General features: G+C 35.8%; 1 protein-coding gene across 1 annotated transcript in view; it reads right to left on the bottom strand.

The window, feature by feature from the left end:
* Positions 1-21013, bottom strand: part of LOC113512204 (neurobeachin) — a 520131-nt gene that overhangs the window by 258880 nt on the left and 240238 nt on the right. The window contains exons 12-21 of the mRNA XM_052896806.1: positions 12667-12807; positions 12414-12556; positions 10107-10320; positions 7363-7615; positions 6557-6699; positions 5518-5604; positions 4936-5039; positions 2862-3052; positions 1935-2086; positions 694-858 (exon numbers count right to left, since the gene is read on the bottom strand). Coding sequence (XP_052752766.1) covers positions 694-858; positions 1935-2086; positions 2862-3052; positions 4936-5039; positions 5518-5604; positions 6557-6699; positions 7363-7615; positions 10107-10320; positions 12414-12556; positions 12667-12807 — 1593 coding nt within the window. The remainder of the gene's footprint in view (positions 1-693; positions 859-1934; positions 2087-2861; positions 3053-4935; positions 5040-5517; positions 5605-6556; positions 6700-7362; positions 7616-10106; positions 10321-12413; positions 12557-12666; positions 12808-21013) is intronic.

Below are 21013 nucleotides of genomic sequence, written 5' to 3'. Positions count from 1 at the left end.
TTGTTGTTTCCGTAAAATTGGCTCACAAATTTTTATTTATAAATCACCGTGTCTCGATAATCTCTTATGGACTCCCGCGATACAGGTTCGCCTAGTGCGAGGTCCAATGAACTAACACTGTAAATTTCTTGCATTTAATAAATAATATAAAAAATAAGTATAAACCTGTTACCTAGAAGAGCTCGCTATTTAGCAATAAGACCGCTTATTATTGCCTCTTTACTTTGCTTCTTGTAATTAAGTTTTTTGTGTACATATTGTTAACTCATGTAATCTATACCATGTTTTAAGGCAGTGGTTCCCAACCAGTGGTCCATTGACCACTAGTGGTCCGCAGAAGCTAAAATATGGTCCGCGAATGATTTTAAATTTACCGGGCTGTAAGCCATTGGTCGCCGTGCAATGACTTATTTCTTCTTATGTAATTTCCTATTGAGTTTTTAATTACAGTTTCAATTTGATTATTACAGTATATTTTTATTATGCCTACATAGTGGTCCCTACTAACAAAAATAATATAAAAATGGTTCCTAACCAAAAAAAGGTTGGGAACCCCAGCTTTAAAGTGAACAATAAAGTTTTTCGTACATTCATTAATTTGGCTTATATTGAGAAAATAAATAAAAAAAAAAACTAATTTCTATTTTTTAATTGTTTGTATGACATCGATATAAGAAGCAGTTGTGTGGTCACCTTGGAGTGGACGATGGCGAGCGTGTCGACCCAGACCCGCCAGCCGCCGTACTCGTGCTTGATGGCGTGGTGCAGCAGCATCCGGAACAGCGAGTACACCATGTCCGAGATCTTCTGCTCCTCCGCGCTCTTCGGGTGGATGTAGGCCATCGCTATGAGCCACTCCTGCAACACCATGAATCATCATAATCATCATATCAACCGTTATGTGTCCACTGCTGAACGTCCACTCTTTCATAGACTGTCATAATGAACCCCATAACTTTAGTAGTTCTCTAGTTTAACTTTGGATTTTGGCAGTTGTTGCAAAGTTTGGTAAGTGAGTTGACAACCGCAGTCTGGCTTTTAATGATGTTTTAAGAGGTATGGTGTTGCCTATCCCTCGATTATTTAGTTTTTTTTAGTCGCCCGTTACGACACCCACGGGAAAGTAAAAGATGGCCAGTTGTACTCAGGGAATACCATAACTACGTTGTCACGATAAGTAACACATAATAAGAATAGTCACTTGGGATAATCTGCGCCAATTTTGAAATATTCATGAACAGCCGGTGGTACGAAGTGTACAAATTTAGTTTATATTGCTTTCTTATATTGGATCGACAGGGAATCGTATTTACGTAATAGTACGTTACTGCAGCGGCCAGCAACTGAGGCATTGATGGACGAACGTGCAAATGTGGGCCGAGGCGTAGCCGAAGCACACATACGTGAGTCCATCAGATGCTACTACAGATGTCAGTTACCTATAGATGTAACATCCATATAACTTTTATGGATTGCCATTCCTGGGAACTAATATAACATTATATAATATGTCTCCGTACCATGTAATTTTACTGCCATATGCTATCCACCGAATTAAAACACAGCCATGCAAACAGTTTTAAATTTGAATGGGAAGGGATTGTTAGTAATGCGGACTACCAGTCCCATTGCTAGCAATATACCCTGTCAAGATGACCTCCACGTGGTCTCCTGGAAACCATCGTGCTGATTTCCAGGTTTATTCATCACAATGGGCTAACAGAACCACCTTTTCATTCTCACTTATCATCCCTTACTGGTGCCCCACCAAAGGATGGACACTACCTGACCTGCTTTTTCATTCTCACCTATCATTCCTCACTGGTGCCCCGCTAACGTATACCGTTAGCGCACGGAGTTATCATTATATTATCATCCATTTGTTTTTAAATGCATCTTTAAAGCAGGGAAGAGGGAAGGGGGCGATTTCTCACCTGCCAGACAGACATCTGCAGCACGGTGCGCCTGTTCTCTCTGTTGTTGCTGCACAGCAGCGTCATGTCCGATAGGAACAGCTTCTTCACCTCCAGCAGCTGCTCTGTCTGTTTGGACTGGCGGATCAGTGTCGCCACCACTTTTAATATCACTGCGGACAACACAACAAATTAACATCATATCAGCTTTTAACTGCTGATTTAACTGTCCACTGCTGAACAGAGCCTGCCCGATAAGGGGGTTTGCCATTAGTTGCCACGCTTGGCAGGCGGATTAGCAACCGCAATTAGGCTTTAGAGATGTTTTAAGAGGGATGCTGTTGCTTATCCCTCGCCGTCTTTTAGTCGCCTCTTACGACACCTACGGTAAACAAAGGGGTGGCTTGTTCTATGCCGGGACCACACGGACAACAAATTATACTAGGGTCGAATTTTGAATTGATATCTGTGTTGTTACATTTTAGAGTTTATTATAAAAAATAGAAGAAAAAAAGGCGTATTTATATTTTTCTAAACAAGACATTGTGTTATTTTTTATACTACTTAGAATGGCAAACAAGCTGACGGCCCACCACGGCCCACGGCTGATGGAAAGTGGTAACCGTCGCCTGTAGACATGAGCAGTACCATGGACATAACAGAGTATACTGTTTCGCCCATGACACCCCCCATGCGTTGCCATTCCTGAGGACTCAGGTGTTATTCCTCTGTACCCAGTATATTCACGCCGTATCCCACCATTTAAACCGAAACACAGCCATGCAAACACAACTGCTTCACGGTTGAAACACGAATATTTATGATTTTTTGTAGTGCTGTGTCACCGCGGCACGTGTGTTAAGAATTTTGTATATCTTGGCAGGATCCTTACTGCACATTTACTTTGCGTTTACTTCAGTGGTGGGTGCGTTCAGAGCGATACGTTACTGGGGTTCTCGAGTCGGAAGTGCGGCTGCGGCTCCGGGTGGCTGGTGTAGAGTATCTGCTGGCCGACGTGCTCGGTGAGCAATTCGTACAGCGCGTTGTACACGGGCAGCGCCAGGCCCTCGCCGCTCGCGCCCAACCGCGTCGCCAGCAGCGTGTACAGGTTGTGCGGCGACATCACGTCGTACTTGCGTCTGTGGACAGATATCACCTCATTATTGTTTACATACATTTTTTTATACAACTTAGAATGGCAAACAAGCTGACGGCCCACCTGATGGAAAGTGGTAACCGTCGCCTATAGACATGAGCAGTACCATGGACATAACAGAGTATACTGTTACGCCCGTGATACCTCCCATGCGTTGCCATTCCTGAGGACTCAAATGTTATTCCTCTGTACCCTGTAAATTCATGTCATATCCCACCCTTCAAACTGAAACACAGCAATGCAAACACAACTGCTTTACGGTTGAAACACGAATGGGACAGAGGTACCCAAGCAAACGACTTTTGTACGAAGTCTCCCTCTTTGTTTGTACAAAGTATTGGAATACTTTTTTTTATACAAAAATCAACAGCTCTTAAAAACACAACTTACATGCTAAGTCTCTTATAAATACAGCCAATAACGGATTTATTGTATTGTTAAAGTTATAAACAGCATCTGCGTTTTATTTCTGATCATTTTAAAAATATTTTGCAACTATACCACTATTTATAACTGTATGTATGTATCAACCGTTAGCTGTCCACGGCTGAACAGAGCCTCCCTCGTAAGGGGAGTTTGCCAGTAGTTGCCACAATTGGCAGGCGGGTGAGCAACCGCAGTTTGGCTTTGGACGCTGCTGCCTATCCCACGCTCTCCCATAGTCGCCTCTTACGACACTCACAGAAAAGGAAGGGGTGGCCCATTCTATGCCGGGACCTACACGGCGTATAATTGTAAGCGGTATTTATTTAATTTCATGACATTAATTTAAACAGCTTCACGATGTGAGACATGAAACAGCTTCTCGGTGTTCATGCAACTAATTTCACGCGAACGTAAATTCGCGCTTTGAATTCATCGCATTGCGAACGCGATGTAATTAGCATCATGTAAGCGGTTACACACAAACATTGTAAACATACATACATGTACGCGACGCCTATCTCGTATTGGGGTACGCAGAAACAATGGAACGCCAAACGCTTTCATTCAAACAGATCTCTTCCGCTTCCTCCACATTCATCAATCTGTTCATACACGCTCGCCGGTTACGGGTACACCATGTTACAATACCATATTATTTCTACATATAATATACTAGCTTCGTAAAGGTGAATTTATTAAAAAAAAAGTTTAATTAAAATGTTATAGTATAACTATCCATACAAATATAAAATTTTAAAAAGTTAAACATACGGATGGTGACTTTGTTTTTACTATTTATAATTAAAGATTGTGTCCCACAAAAAATACATACATACATACATATCTGTCACGTCTGTCTCCCATTAGGGAAGGCAAAAACAATGCAACGCCAAATGCTTCGATTCAAACTTTCGCTTCTTCCACATTCATCAATCTTTTCATACACGCTCGCCGGTTACGGGTACTTTTAATTTGGCCCTTCTTCAGCACGTCGCCTATTTGGTCGACACACGTCCGTCTAGGGCGGCCCCTACCGACATCTCCATTCATTCTTGCTCGATAAACCTCTTTCGAAATTCTTCTTTCATCCATCCTCTCCAAATGGCCAATTCATTTACCACAAAAAACCATGCTTTATTTATGGAAAAACCAGTTATTTTCTTGTAAAAACTAAACTATTAAACCAATTTGATAAAAATATCCATGGAACTTACCTAAGCAATAATTCAACCAATATAAGTAGTCTTTACTTAGTTATAAGACTGAGTTATAAGGTAAAAAATATACAAAAAACACAATCAAATTGAAAACCTGCTTCGTTTTTTGATGTCATAATGTAATAAAAACACATAAAATGCAATACAACTATTCGCTCGATACAAAAGTATGTAACTATTTTAAAAATAAAATGCAATTAATTCTAAATAATGTTGGACTCACTTGTGTGTACTCCTGCTCAGGAAGAATCCAAGCAGCTTCAAAGCTTGAAGTCTTATTAGTTGACTTTCCGACGAGAGCAACTTGAATATGGTTCGTACACCGCCCTGTGTGTACAGTACGTGGAGTTGATTAGTATTTACCTTATTAAAACAAGTTATTAGTACGTTGTACGCAGTGATATTAGAAAACTAGCTTCAGCCCGTATTTCTGATTTCACACGCTTTAAAATAAAAAAAAAAAAGAATTAAATAAATCACTTCTAGACAGTATATCAGGATAAAACATATACCAAATTTTTAATTCGACCTTCAGGCGCTTCGGGCTTCAGAACAGTGAAAACTACATCCAATTTTGTGTAGTAATCGTTGTTTTCCATGATGCCGAAACAAATATACAGACAGACAAAAATAAAAATAAATGTTGTTAAAAAATATAATATGTATACATATAACATTTTTAAGCATTGTTCTTCCTTTTATTGCTGTCTAAGATTTCTCACATATTTTTTTCTTAAATATCTTTTATGTACAGACGTGTAAGTTACAATTTTATTTCATGTATATATATATTTATTAAACTCACTTTGGCATCGAAGGCTGGCACCATCGAGCTGGGATGCTCCGACATAAGCGATATTAGCATTTGTAAAACGTCGTGCAGGTTTTCGTCCTGAAATAAAGATGAGTATACAGGGTGAAAGCAAAATTAATATTTTCCACCTAAGTTGACAAATTGCGGTAAGTAGATGCATCCAGAGGTCTCGAAGACTATTCCTTGTGGCAGCCTATAGAGCTGCCTGTTCAGCAATGGATAATAAATGAGACTGTAATTTTACTTATTTATTTATTTATTTAGGTTTACCAACAATTGTTTCCACAAAATAATGTAAATATATATACAATTATGGAGCTTAGAACTAAGTGTAACAATTTTTTATAGGCAAACACAGCATACCATATATTGATACATTTATAACAATAAGTACGGAGAAATATATATATATAGCTTACAACTATTATTAAATGCTTAACAACCAACAACTAAAGTTGTTTTGTAAGAGAGGGACTGGCTGAAAACCAGCGCTGTGCAGCTGTTCACATTACGCTGGGACACTCACAGCATCAGCTGAGCTGGTTCCTTTTGCCTAGTATGGGACACTTTTTGTATATGTCATTTATATTTTATATTGTAAGTTTACTGGCAATAAATGTTTCTATTCTTATTCTATTCTTCTAAAACCACCATATCCATAAGCAGATCCAGCAGCATGACTCATTTTATATATTTATAGATATTTCGTACAAAAACAATTGGAGTATCAAAATTAATATTGACTTGGTCACTGCAGCTATTTATAATCTTACAGAACCTTACTATTGGAGAATTACTACCCAGAACAGTTCTTCTAAATGGAGGTATTAGCGGAGTTATAGGTCCACGAGGTAATCTAGAATCTTATACTTTTTATACCACAAATATTAGCTATTAATGTAATTGTTTTCTCTTAGATTTCTCCGATAAAATCTTTACTTCAGAGCGAACAATAACAAGAAAAATACAACAAAACAAACATCTACATACAATTAAAGTAAGAAATAGTTGGATAATAAAATAGTCATACCTCATGCATAGTAGTGAGATAGTTGAGTATTGATTGTAGCTCATCTTCCTTCACACCGTTGCCGATCATGATCAGCTGCTTCAAAAAAAGCAAAATGTACGCTCGAATCGTGAGGATGTCCTTGTGTGCGGGCCGTGGGCCTTCTGCAATTTTTTAAATAAAGAAATTTTTAAAGTAAATTACTAGGAAAACATAGACAACGAGGAACTTAATCATACGATTCGCGACATAAAACTAGACGATATAAAACTAGAGACATTATCAGGTGCTGCTAATTTTTGTAACATGAAAATCTTAGGTACTTAGTAACTCACTTACTGGTTCACTGCCATATCTCATTAAATTCATATAATATTAGCACGATGCCTGGCAGAATTAATATGTGACGGAACATATTAAGTAAAACAAAGTTTCATTCTAGTAAAATTAATGTAGGAAATGTTGTATACAAAGTACCTAAATTAGACATAATTGGATTGCTTGATTTAATGTTTTCACAAGGAACTAAAGTAAAAATGCATTATTTCTGTAGTCTCGTGAATAATATCGAAACTTCCTGGCAGAGAATAAACAATTCGAGAGATAATGACTGCCGTATCATAAGATCTAAGTTTGCATTTGACAGAGATAAATTCGGAACGTGGCGCTGTAGAACCAATTTAATTGCCGTTTCCGTCGTTCACCGGGTAATATGGCGGCCACAAATCATTTCACAATTAGTTGGTGGCATTAACAGAGTTTTTATGATTAGGTTAATTTGCCTTTTTATTACGATTGCTCCGTTATAAATTAACATAAATCCTTACCGAGTCCCTTGGGCGTGATTCCGCTTTTCGCCCTCGGATTGACGACCCAGTAGTAGAATTTCAAGGTGTGCACGGTCTGAAGAACTGTGCTGACTCTCCTCACGCTGCCGTATATGTGAGCGTCGGCTAGAAAGTCCGTCGCCAGGTAGCAGTACAGCCTCGCCTGGACCGCCGCGGGGGTGTGTATCCACAGAGCGGGATTGAACAGTATGTGGTCCAGCAGCTGCCAGGTGAGGAAAGATTGGCAGAAAGACTGCGATTAGCATAGACTTTTTACTGTCCGATGGTTGATAGCGTACTGCTCTCTTGCTTGCGGGAGGTTCAGGAGTATCTCCATTAGTGTCTTACAATCATATCTCTAATAATTATTTGTTCTTACTGTAAGGGTTTGCGAACTACGGTCCCATAGTGATATTGAACGTTGGAAGAATCAAACACTTTTTTTAACTAAAAATAAATATATTTTTTAAATTAATGTAAAAAAGCAGTGTGCTGTAAGGTGTAGATTTTGAGTCTAGTCAGAGAAATTTGTTGCCAATATTCTAGTAAATAAATCGTGGTTATATATTAACTTATTAATTTTAATAAATTACACAATAATACTCATATTTATTCGTGTCCAATACATGAAAATCTTAACGAAGTCGAAAAACTAGCCCCATATTGTGGTGGCTAAGCATGAAGCGCTGAAGTGTAAAGAAGCTCTGTGTATTTTTAAAATATATATTGCCTACGCACCGAACCCGTTCTGTACTAACATTTGTGCACTATTGTATTCCTTTGTAACTAAACTGCATGTGAAAAATAATAACACTTAAACTCTTGAAGCGAGGGTCACCAAAACTCCATGTAACCTGAGACGCTATCTCCGTAACAATAGTCAAGTTTCACCACGAAATATGTATACGGTTATTTCAAAAGAAATTCAATAATTAATATATTTCGAGAAACTTCCGACTATCGGTAGGAGTTTGTAATTTTCTTGTAAATTCATTATTCATAAACAAAGGGCGTGTAAAGTGTAAGGGTAAGGCTACTCTGAATCACTTCAATTCACAAATTTCACCTCCACATCGATAAAAAGCATTCACTTTAAAGTTACTTCAATCGAAAAAGTTTTAAGCGCTTGATTAACAAGCACACGAAATGAGTACTTAAGTAATTGAAGGGATAAACATTTGTGAATTAAAAGCTTAATAAGAATATAAACAAACCTCTTCAACATCAAAACAACTCGACACTTGGCAAATAATAACTTTTATCATACTCTCAAACTCTATAGAGGAAAATTAATATTGTTAGGATTGTCGTGTTAACTTGACATTAAATTTATATTAAAAGATATAAAGAAATAAACACGAGTACGGGAGAATGGTTGCGAGTTGTAAAGATGTTATATACAGTGTGTTTGTATCCCACGCTAGTAGGTAATTGTAGTGCAGAAAAGTATTGTATCAGAACAAACAGTCGAGGTGGAAGCAAGAGGAGCATGCGCTAACAACCATCGAACGAAACTTAACAATATAGGTAGGTAGGTAGGTAGGTACACGAGTATATAATCAATTCACTTGACGTGCGAATACCAGTCAGCCCCCTTCGCGATTGATCACCGGTAATGACAGAAGATGATAAGTAAGGCGAAGCTGATTTCCACATAAATTGTACAGCCTAAACTGAACATTACCAGGCAATTACAATCGCGAAGAGGTAGTACATATTTTACACAGAGGACGGGGCACCAGAATTTACAGTGTAACTTCTCCAAAGGCCTCTAAATCGATAGGAATATAAAGGACTTCTTGCAAAGTTGCAAACATTAAGAACCATTTCAATACTGATTCAAATACAAACTACAATAATATAATATTGATTTCAGCTATAAAATGGCTCTTAAATATTTATATAAATTAAAAAAAAAATGTGAAATATAGAATAACAGCATTAAAATTTCGTATACCACACAGGTTTAAAATAAGCTAAAAGAAACTGGTCTCACAAAAAGTGAAGTGGGCGCAGAGTAGTAAATTAACAAAAAACCCGACACCCAACTATAGCCAGTTGTTTGTACACAACTAGCAATGATTATTGCAATCAGCTGCTATCATTTTAAGTAATATCTCCATATAAGCTGAGAACTTGGTGTGATGAGATGCTCTAATATTGTGTGCACTAAATGCGAAGATTCATTTAATTCATCTTCACGCATTGCGCGCCCCACAAGCAGTGCCCCATTGATTCGGAAAGCGTTTCTGTTTTAATTATCATACTTTTATTATATTTAACTATTTTTGTTCACTTTATTGTCTCAACCGAGATAAGACAAATATATATTAACATGAAAACTTAAGACTTAACATAGCTTCATAATAAATTTCTGCAAAATAGCAATTTTCTTAGTTATTTATGAGATGTAATACCTCTCTCATCCACTTTAAAACGCACGTAATTATGGAAATATCCATGGTTTAATAGTAATATTATGTTGTAGTTAGACGATAAAAACAAAATTTACGATGCTGAAATGAAATCTACTAAACTGTATAAACATATTATATACAGACGTTAATTAATATATCTACATAATGGTATCTTTTGTACGCAAGATAATAACTTGGCAGGAATATAAATTACAAGGAAAATTGGTCTTGTTAAAATAATGTCTTGTTTTGAGTTGTGTTTATTTAAACAAAATTAATTCACATATAGCAGTGATTTTGAATAATTATTCTAGATTAAAAACATACCTGTTTGAGTAGTAAATCGGAATTAGGAGAGCAGCATGTCACGAGATGTTTCGTTAGATGCAGAAATGACGCTAGCGTGTCTGGGGTGAGGTGGTCCCGACTGCACCGCTGCAGCATGTGAGAGATTACCAGGAAACCACGACACTGAAGCATGTGTTGCTGTACTGTGCTGCACGACTCTACTAGGGAGCATACGAAGCCGAGCAGTTTCGAGCTGTGAATTGAATTGTTCGAAAATTATTTCCTTTGCATTAAGTACAATTTGAATTATTTAAAATATAATAATAATAAACTCTTTATTGTGCACAACAGAGGTGTATACAAGGAGTATTTATTCAGGAGTACAGAATGTATATATACAAAAGGCGGCCTTATCGCTAAAGGCAATCTCTTACAGACAACCTGGAAATATGTAGCTAAAACATTTTTTTAACCAAAAAATTAAAACCATGGGCGTCAAGATATGACCAGTTTGTTTAATTACTTTAATACGCTTTTAAATAAATGCCGAAAGGACAGAGTTTTCAGATTAATGTCTGTAATATCTTTATCTGTTACAAGTTTACGTAAAATACGAAACAAAAAAAAATAGAAAAGATGTACTTAGAATATTTTTCAATTTTTATTTAAAAAACCTTAATAACAGTAAAACATATTTGACGAATGTAAAGCGAGAATTGTTCTTAATTTACTTAACACAATTATACTACTTTTCTAGTAACATTTTTATCGAGACAGTAATTTTATTTAAGATAAATTTGGCAATTTCCTTAAAATTTTTGCAAGTTTGTACAAAAAATATAAACAAAAACCATCATATTTCTGATGTAAAAACAAAAACTCCTCTAGGTCGGAGGTGAAGATATTTTCCAATTGTCTCAAAAGTGTACGAGTCGCGTTTCTCAGACGTTTAAACAATACAATGATCCTCAAATCCGTGTAGTGACTCCCCAAATCGCGTTTCAGTTGTCAGTCGGGCGGTGGCTCATTAGGTGACATTAGAACATACCCGTGTGCATAAATTGAATCCCGCATCACCTTTGATGTGAGTCGGTATTAAACCAGATTTATCCGTGTGACACGGGTCGTCGGCGCGAACTCTTTGAACTGTCAGCGGCGACTAATCGTCATAGGTATTTGTGTAAAATGTATGCGAATTTATTTATACCTTCGTATTAATTAAGTACTTAATAAAATTACACCTACAGCGGGGGATAGTTATAGAAAACGGCTACACGTAAGAGAAACGACGTACCGCTGTAATATAAGCCTCCGCCTTGAGTGGGTTTTGCCAGTAGTTGCCACGCTTGGCAGGCGGATTGGCAATCGCAGTCAGGGTTTTAGAATTGTTTAAGAGGGATGCTGCTGCCTATCCCTCGCCCTCCCTTAGTCGGCTCTTACGACACCCACGGGATAGGAAGGGGTGGCCTATTCTATACTGAATATGTGACGTGAATTTACTGGGTACAGAGGAATAACACCTGAATCCTCAGGAATGGCAACGCATGGGGGGTAACATGGGCGAAACAGTATACTCTGTTATGTCCATGGTACTGCTCATGCCTATAGGCGACGGTTACCACTTTCCATCAGGTGGGCCGTCAGCTTGTTTGCCATTCTAAGTTGTATAAAAAAAAAAAAATACTGTGACCACGCAGCCATTATATATAAATATGTTTAAATATAAATTATAATATGTACTTGTACAACTATAACCATAGATAAACCTTCATGAATATTAGTTTAATGTTTTGATAGATAATTTAATAACGAGTCATCCGGGCCATCCCTGGGCTTTTACTAATAAATGGGCTCCGCAAAATGTCACCAATAAATCTACTTGGCTAAGCGAAGTCGACACTAGGCAATTAGGAGTTGCGAGGAGTTAGTTCATAGCTCCTATTACTCACCCGTTTTGAGTTGGGAGCCGAGTTACAGAGATTTTGAGTCTACAGTGAAAGTGCATTTAGCCGGCTAATGTGACTGAAGCTGCTACTTAGAATATTAATGATCGCATTTCAGACCCGAGTCGCAAATTTGAATTCGCTTACGTGTAGCGTTCGAATTCCATTGAAACTTTGTGCCAAAGCCTAGGATGTGAAATAACAGTGCCAAACTAACACTGCACTACCAGAACCAAAGATTAAACTTTAAGTAAATTCCAAATGTCCTATGTAATCCTCGTAGTAATGTTTTTTCTAGGTAATAAATGCAAACTAGCTAATATTTTTTTATGCAACTTAGAATGGCAAACAACCTGACGGCCCATCTGATGGGAAGTATAAGTTATACACATATGTCACTTACCAAAGCATGGGATCTCGTTTGGGATCAGTAGCTGGTGCATCGTGTGGCAGATCTAACTGTGCAAAGAGCGGGAACAGAACCTGTACTCCACCGATCGAATTTAACGCACTATGGATGGAATGCGTTACGACAGCTTTCACCTCCTAAAGTATAAAAAAAAATGCATATATTTTTTACTGCGCTAACGGCATTTTAAAAGGATCACAACGCTCCCACGTGTACCAGGAACGCATAAAATACAAGGTGTAATTACCTGGAGCATCAACGCATGGGGTGTGTGCACGAAATACGAGACATTCCCCTTAGGCGCCGACTGTAGGCACAGCTGTCCATCTGTCGCCACCGGGTTGTACATGAACACAATGGCTGAAGACAGTTTGCCATCGTATAACACCTGCGCGAGAAACGACAATTTTAGTATTATACAATAAAATAATCAATAACTTTATAAGTAATATAATTGCATTATAAATTCAAACACACAGATAATTTTATCACATAATTATTTCTAGGATTTGACACAATAATAAAGCATCTATGAACACATTTAATATGAGTACCATAAACAGTAAAGCTTTAACTACAAAAAAATGTTATAACAACTATTACATTAAATCTTTAAACCAAACATTAGCTACAACTTACAACGCATGCAGAAACATACCCACACTGAAATGATGTAAAGTCAAATGTATGTTATTACAGGACACCTGTCTCTTATATATATAATATACTATTCACAAAAATATTAATAATAAATTATATATTAAACTTATATATTAAATGATAACTTATATATTAAATGAGAATTTATATGATACGATGTGATATTTGATAGAGAAAATTTATTATTCCTTAATATATTAACCTAAAGAAAAATTGGATTCACTGTTTATAGTTTACGCTCAATATTCATAAAAGCACTCGAATATACTTTCAAGTTATATAATATGGTTATGAAAATAGCAAAATTTAAGATTGTAACTGAACTTTAAAAAAAATACCTTCAGATCTTAGATTATTTATATAATTTCCATAGAAATGCTTCGAGAAAAGCGGCTCAACTTTTTCATACAATTTTGCGTGATAAATAGTTATGTTTCCTTTACAACTACTATATTTAATGTGTCTTATAAATTCTGCACCTTTTTAATGCGCAAAATCTCATTTTATTTATTAAATAATTAATAATAGATACGTCAAGATATATTGTTTGCGTAAATATATAGAACCTTAATAAAAAAAAACGAGTCAGCTAATTTGACAATTAGCTGACAAAAAGTTGTTCCGTTTTTGTAGCTCGATGCTATATCTATATGATCTAAGTCACAGATAAAATAAATTTACTATTTATCGACAAGTTTAGTGCGAATTGTACAAAGATTTACGACGCGATTACGTTGACAACAACAAGTTTGTTTGAGTTGGAAGCAGGTAAATTGTCAATACAAATAATTTATGTATTTACTAACACATTAATATCAATTTGTACTAAACTCTTTGCTTGGGTACCTCTGTCCCATTCTTGTTTCAACCGTAAAACAGTTGTGTTTGCATGGCTGTGTTCCAGTTTGAAGGGTGAGATATGGCGTGAATTTACAGAGAACGGAGGAATAACAACTGAGTCTTCAGGAATGGCAACGCATGGGGGGTATCATGAGTGAAACAGTATACTGTGTTATGTCCATGGTACTGCTCATGTTTATAGGCGACAGTTACCATTTGCCATCAGGTGGACCGTCAGCTTGTTTGTCACTCTAAGTTGAATAAAAAAAAACTCACGCTATGCACTCAAAATGAACCACAGTGCCTGATTACGAGGACGAAATGATTAAATTCAATTCAGCTACGATTATAACACACATTGATCGTTTAGTGACGCTCAAATACTAGGATCTACCATGAAATAAAGTTCCTAATTTTCACACAAATTTCATGTCAGCGTCCATACCGAAATCGGCCCAGTAAATGGAGCTTAAAATTTCGTATGTCATAAATCCTACCATAAAAGTCCAAAGGAAAGATATTTTAATATGTATGTATTAATGTAATTTTAACATAAAATTTGTGTTTCGTTCGGCCCCAAAGATTCGGTAATAATTTCATGGTAGACCCTCTGAGAACGTAAAGCGAGCGAAATAGACATTACAGGATACAAACAAGAAGCAAGCTGATAACGCACGTAATACCGACACGAGCACGAACAAAATGTAGTAGCGATCACATTACTAATTCGGGTTAGAATACGTATGTACGGTGAGCGGAAATTTAGACTACAGGTTAGGGTTGATACAATAAACTTATATAATTAAATTCGATGATTCTCACTACCACCACAAGCAATAAATGTAATTTAGTACAATATAGATTAATGTTTGCGCAGATGTAACTTAGAAGCGAATAAAAATATATACTGCAATACCGCAGCTTTGTCTACGTTAATTCGAATCAAAATATCTTATACGTTAATGCAGGATATTGTTTGTTTGTGTACGCAGTTACTTAATAATATTTTTTTATAAACTTCCACATTCATAATACATTGTTAGAGCTTCCACTTTTATGAAATAATAAATTAGTAGCTCCTTACTTAGATTAGAATAAGTATGAAAAAGATTAAGAATTTCAAATGTTTAACCGCAAAATCTCTTGATGGGATGCAATTAACAATATAATAGGAGTTGGGAGTTATTGTTAAAATTTGTTAATAGACGCATTTAAATATCATTTCCAAGTACGAGTTACGCCTGTAACCGTTGCTATGTGAAATAGATATAATTCTAAGTACAAACATAATGCTACCTACGTACTACTAAAATTCTAGAAAGATTAAAAATATTGGCAAGGGATTTTAAGCAAGTTAAGCATCGGCAAGCTTTATAAAAATAAAATATTTGATAAAACAAAAGACTAGTGCGGTAGTTATAGCCCTAGAAACGTTAACCCTCTCAGCCGCTCGCCACACTAGCCGTCTCGCGTTGTAAAAGGAGAGCCACTAAAAGCTGTGTTAAGTTACGCGACCGGACGGCGGGTAAGTGTTGTACGTATGGTGGAGCCGAACTTGAGAATGGCACATGAAATATGTGCGCTGTTTTCAGCTACAAAACAGCACTAGAGTTTCATGGTAAACTTTATACGAGGAGCATACTTCCGCGCGAGGCAATTAAGGGGCTAAATAAGATTATATGGAAGAAACTTTGGTATAAAGTCTAAAACGGGTTTCATGTTAGGCATATACAGAGCAAACTATGTATAAAAGGGAATATATGTGTAGTGTATTAACTACACTAATGAATTTTGTAATCCTAATTGTTTATAATTACTCCTCTCCATCCAAAGTTTGCCTGGAAGAGATCGCTTTTGGTGATAAGGTCGCCCACTGTTTTCTCATTGTGATTATTTCTTGTAATTGTTTATATTTATAATAAGTTTACTATTGTAATCTTTTGGAGGAAACAATAAAGAGTATCTATCTATCTATGTAACTTTTATATGTTCCACATATTTTGCTAAAAAAAAAATATGAAAGAAAGAATAAAAGAAGATGAATTTTATTTATTTGATAATTCAAGATTGTGTTTCATAAAAAATAACCTAATTCAAATTTACTAGTACAACCAGTTTTTCTATTTAAAAGCTAAATTACTCAATCGATTTTGATTGACATAACTACGATTGGAAAAGGAGGTTATCAAAATCGGTTGTATTTTTCTGTTTGTTACTTCATAACTTCGTCAGTTGTAAAGCAATTTCGAAAATTATTATTTTACCTAAAAGGATATACCTACAGATTGGTCCCATATTCAAAATTGGTTCTGTTACTTAGTTTTTAAATTAAAATAACTGGTTTTATTATAATGAAAGTCAGTTTTGTTGGAACATCGTTTTCCATTATATTAAAATAGTTTTTTTTATTTACTTGTATCGTACTTGTTTCGTGACATATATATTATACCTATTGGGTTTATGCATTCAAGTGTCTACAGCAGGGGAGAGAAGGGATTGTTAGTAATGTAGTAGTAAATGTAGGATTAGTAGTGCCATTGCTAGCAATATACTCAGCAATATATATCAGGTCGACCTCCTCGTGGTTCCCCCTGGAAACCATCATGACTGATTTATTGTTAGATTCATCACGGTGGGCTAACTGATCTGCTTTATCTTCACCTGTCATTTCTCACTAGTGCCCCGCTAGTGTATACCGATAACGCAGGCGAGGTTACCATTATATACTCAGCCATTAAAAAAAAAAAAAACTGTCTACGCCATCAATATATTTAGATCCATCGCGTGTTACATATACATTATGTTCCTGTCGAACTCCTGTGGGAAATAGTGCATGAAAATATATTACAATACAGTTTCATATCTACGATCCACGCTCCATATGATATATACGTCACAAGGAAAACAGGAACATTTGTAATATTAGCTTATGGCATAACTACTTGTAAAAGGTAATTTTGATATTCTATATTTGTTTTTATTATTATTTTTTTATCATGAATATATTATTTTATAATTAATATAACATTAAATAGAATAGAAATACAAACACCATGAAATCAGGGGATGAATAAAATGAATAAACATAAACACATTAAATTTTAAGTTTATCGGTCCACCAAATTTAAATACTACGATATATTTAAGTTAGGGTTAATTTTCGACGCACCATAACTATTATATTTCTTGCTTTGACTTTCACGAGACAGGATTTGTCTAGTATGGGGTTTTTTTTTAATTGGTGAAAATGGATTGGTAACCCCGCTCGCACTATTGGTATACACCAACGAGGCACCAGTGGAAGGTGATCGGTGAGAATGAATGCAGGTTAGTTGGCCCACCATGATGAATTCGACAAGAATTAAACATGAAGGTTTCCAGGGGGAACCGCGTGGAGGTCACCTGAGACCTGAGAGGGTATATTGCCAGTAATGGGGCCATTAGACCCCATTACTAACAATCTCTTTCCCCCCGTCTAGTATGGAGTAATGGGGGGAAGGGTTTGTTAGTAATGCGGACTATCAGTCCCTATTCTAGCAATATGCCCCATAAGGTCGACCTCCACGTGGTCTACTCTGGAAACCATCGTATTGAATTCCTGGTATATTCATTACAATGGGTAACCTGTCCTTTTATTCTCACTTATCACCCCTCACTGGTGCCCCGCCTGTGTATACCGTTAGCGCAGGTGGGGTCACCATTTCATCATCATTCATTAAAAAAAAAAGGTATGGGGTTATAGCTATATTGTACCATAGATTAATTTTGTTTAAGGAAATAAAGTTATTTTACTTATTTATACGATATAATTGTATGATATAACAATCCGATAAGACAATTAAATTGGTAATATCTATTTCTCAGGTTCATACATATATAGTTTTAAATTTTTAAATAAAAAATACTAATATGAATATATCGTGACATCAGCCGCACGTTTGATAAAATTACCATGGAGCCCGCCTCGGACTGAAGCGGTGAGAGCTTAAGTGCACTCGGCAAGTTTGTACTTAGATTAACTACACTAATGCTGCCACAGTCTGCAGGTCTTCTTGAAAACGCTAAGAATTTGCACAGAGAAAAATAGAGAGAGTGCTGTTGGTGAAATTTTCGCGTAACGGTCCAGAACAGAGTGCACACTTCGCTGCGAAATAACGAGACGTAACCGTTAAATCTTGTTTAAGTTTAACACAAGTAAAATATTATTTTGTTTTTTTAAATAAATAAATGCTAAAATGTATACCAATGCTGAAAACTGGTTTCTTAAGTAAAGATATCCTGTACTATGACAAATCAGGAAACTGACTGTTGATATTATATAAATTAATGTGCAAAAATTAATCTCTCATTTGACTAAAGACTGATACTGAATGACTTATGTATTTAACTTTCACTTTTCTACGTCACCGCCCCACTCGTTTTCAAGCGATACTTCTATGCGCTAGAGAGCAGACTTGCATTGACTTCCTATTAGCACATTAGAAAAGACCAATATAAAATAATATTGAAGAGCTTGTTTTATTGATTCAAAGCCCAATTTCTCATACTGACTGATATATGTTTGTTTTTATTATTTACTTCATTTTCTTGCATTGTATAATTATGTTAAAGTGAATGCTGTGAATACCTATAATAGGCATGTGCATTAGTATTGTATTATATTTAATGTTTGTTGTACCTATATGTTATAATGCAATATGCTGTTGGTGTTCCTTAAATAAATAAATATATGAACACTAGAATACTCAAATCGACAAACGATTCAGATATTTAATTTAGAAAATTCCCCTTCATACTCTCGTTCACGAAAAATAATATAGCTTCTAATGTAGGGACCTCTAAAATTGTTAAAATGGTTTCATATTCGAGTTTGTTAAAAGTTTAAACAACTTAGTTGCAAGTTTAAAACTTCAACTAAAAATATGTGCAACTTGGTAGTGTGATATTAAATTTATGCATCTAGGAATAACAAGCCGACGGCCTACCTAATTATTCATTACTACAATAATAGCTAATCATCGTCTTTTATATTTATATTCCTTTATTTTTACGTATGTATGACGTGAAATTACTGGGCACAGAGAAATAACGCCTGAGTCCTCAGGAATGGCAACGCATGGGGGGGTATCATGGGCGAAACAGTATTGCTCTCTATTTCTCTATAACTCTGTTATGTCCATGGTACTGCTCATGTCTATAGGCGACGGTTACCACTTTCCATCAGGTGGGCCGTCAGCTTGTTTGTCATTCTAAGTTGTATAAAAAAAAAAGTATATTATAATCATCATTTTATGTTATTTATGTATGTATTATTTATTTTATATAGATATACATTATTAGCTGTTATTTTCTTTAGCTATTCCGATAATGAAATACCGCTTTCGTGATTAACTGTTCATCCTAAAAGTTGACTGGTAGAGAATGCTACTAGCATTAAGATCGCCTTTTGTATTGTATTTTATTTTGGTCAATAAAGTAAGCAAATAAATAAATGGTAAGTGATAACCGTTGCCTATAGCCATAAACAGTACCATGGACATCATATGAGTATAATACACTATACCATCGTCATCTTCCTACCCTTATCCCATTTATTATCTGGGGTCCGCGTAGTATGTTTTTCTCTTCAATTCTTCTCTGTTCGCAGTCATTTCCGCATTCACTCCCAATCTGTCCATATCATCTTTCACACAGTCCATCCATGTCTTTTTAGATCTTCCTCTGCTCTTATAGCTATTCGCATTCATTCTTAATACCTTTTTTCAAATATGCTTCATAATACACTATACCAGCGTTTCCCACTTGAACATTTAAAAAATTTTTATGCCCCCATACATAAAATTTCCCGACAAAGTTTACTTGACGACTCTAATCGCCCAGTTGATATTTTGGTAACGTCAAACAAATTTATACCTAATAAATATACATAACATTTTTTTACGAGTATTTACTTTTTTTGTTAAATTTGGCACCCATATCTATTCGTTGCATTTAAATGGCTCGGAGCAAGAGGGTTAAAATCGCTTCGAGTCCATTTTTTAATTGCCCCCCCCCCCTCCCCTTAACTATCAAATTGCCCTTCTGTGGGGCGTGAGCTCCACGTTGGGAAACACCGCACTATACCATTGTACGTATAAGAAGCCTACATTGATGTTTAATAATTATTCCTCCATATCTTGTAATTTCCACATAATTTCATACAATACTGAAGAAATAACTAAAATGTAAAACAAAGAATTATAAAACTGAGATTATAACAAATTTTACTACAGTGAGTAATAAGATGGCCGACCCTAAATAATGGGGAAAGGCTTGAAAGATTATGATGATGAGTGAGTGCGTAACAAAATTAACCAATTTATTCTATAAATCTGCTTTATTAATACTTAAAACAAGATATCCCGTAACCGTTTTATCAAAGGTGGAGCGAGTTTTATCTTGCTCAAGCGGAGGCCTTAGTTTTAAACTTTTAAAGCTTTACCAAGTTAGTGTCGTAATTCAAACTGACTTTATATCGGCGAAACAACAGATCGCTAGAAGAGGTGTACAAATATTAAAATACGAGAGGTTGTAGACAATAGTAGCGGTGGAAGACAAGCGTCGGCCGACTGACGGGTCCATCTCGTTACACGAATTGTGTTTGCTTTAAGTGTATTCTCCGTCGACCATTAAATCTTCGTTCTCACTGGAAGATATTGTTCATACATGATGCAAAACACTTTTATAAAAATAAAAAAAAAAAGAAGGAAAATAATTTAATGTTGAATTCGTTCAAAATAATTTACGGCCTCAATTCTTTTGCTGTGGACATCTAATTTGATTTACAATTCGTCTAGACTTATTCTTTTTAATGCCCTGAATAACAAGAGTAGAATTAGGTTAAACAAATTATAAAATTAATCATGGCTCTTTGAGCGCTAAATTATTTGTCTCAGAGTCTGCTAAATTTATAATACACAAAGGTAGACTGCAAATTATCATACATTTTAAATAGTATATTAATTTAAGTTAATTTAAGCGTGAATTTACAGGGTACAGAAGAATAACACCTGAGTCTTCAGGAATGGCAACGCATGGGGGGTACCATGGGTGAA

The sequence above is a fragment of the Galleria mellonella genome, unplaced genomic scaffold (assembly GCF_026898425.1).
Source record: "Galleria mellonella isolate WM207_F2 unplaced genomic scaffold, CSIRO_AGI_GalMel_v1 utg34, whole genome shotgun sequence".
NCBI classification, from domain to species: domain Eukaryota; kingdom Metazoa; phylum Arthropoda; class Insecta; order Lepidoptera; family Pyralidae; genus Galleria; species Galleria mellonella.
The sequence above is the reverse complement of the archived record's forward strand: the minus strand, read 5'-3'. Positions and strand labels throughout refer to the sequence as shown.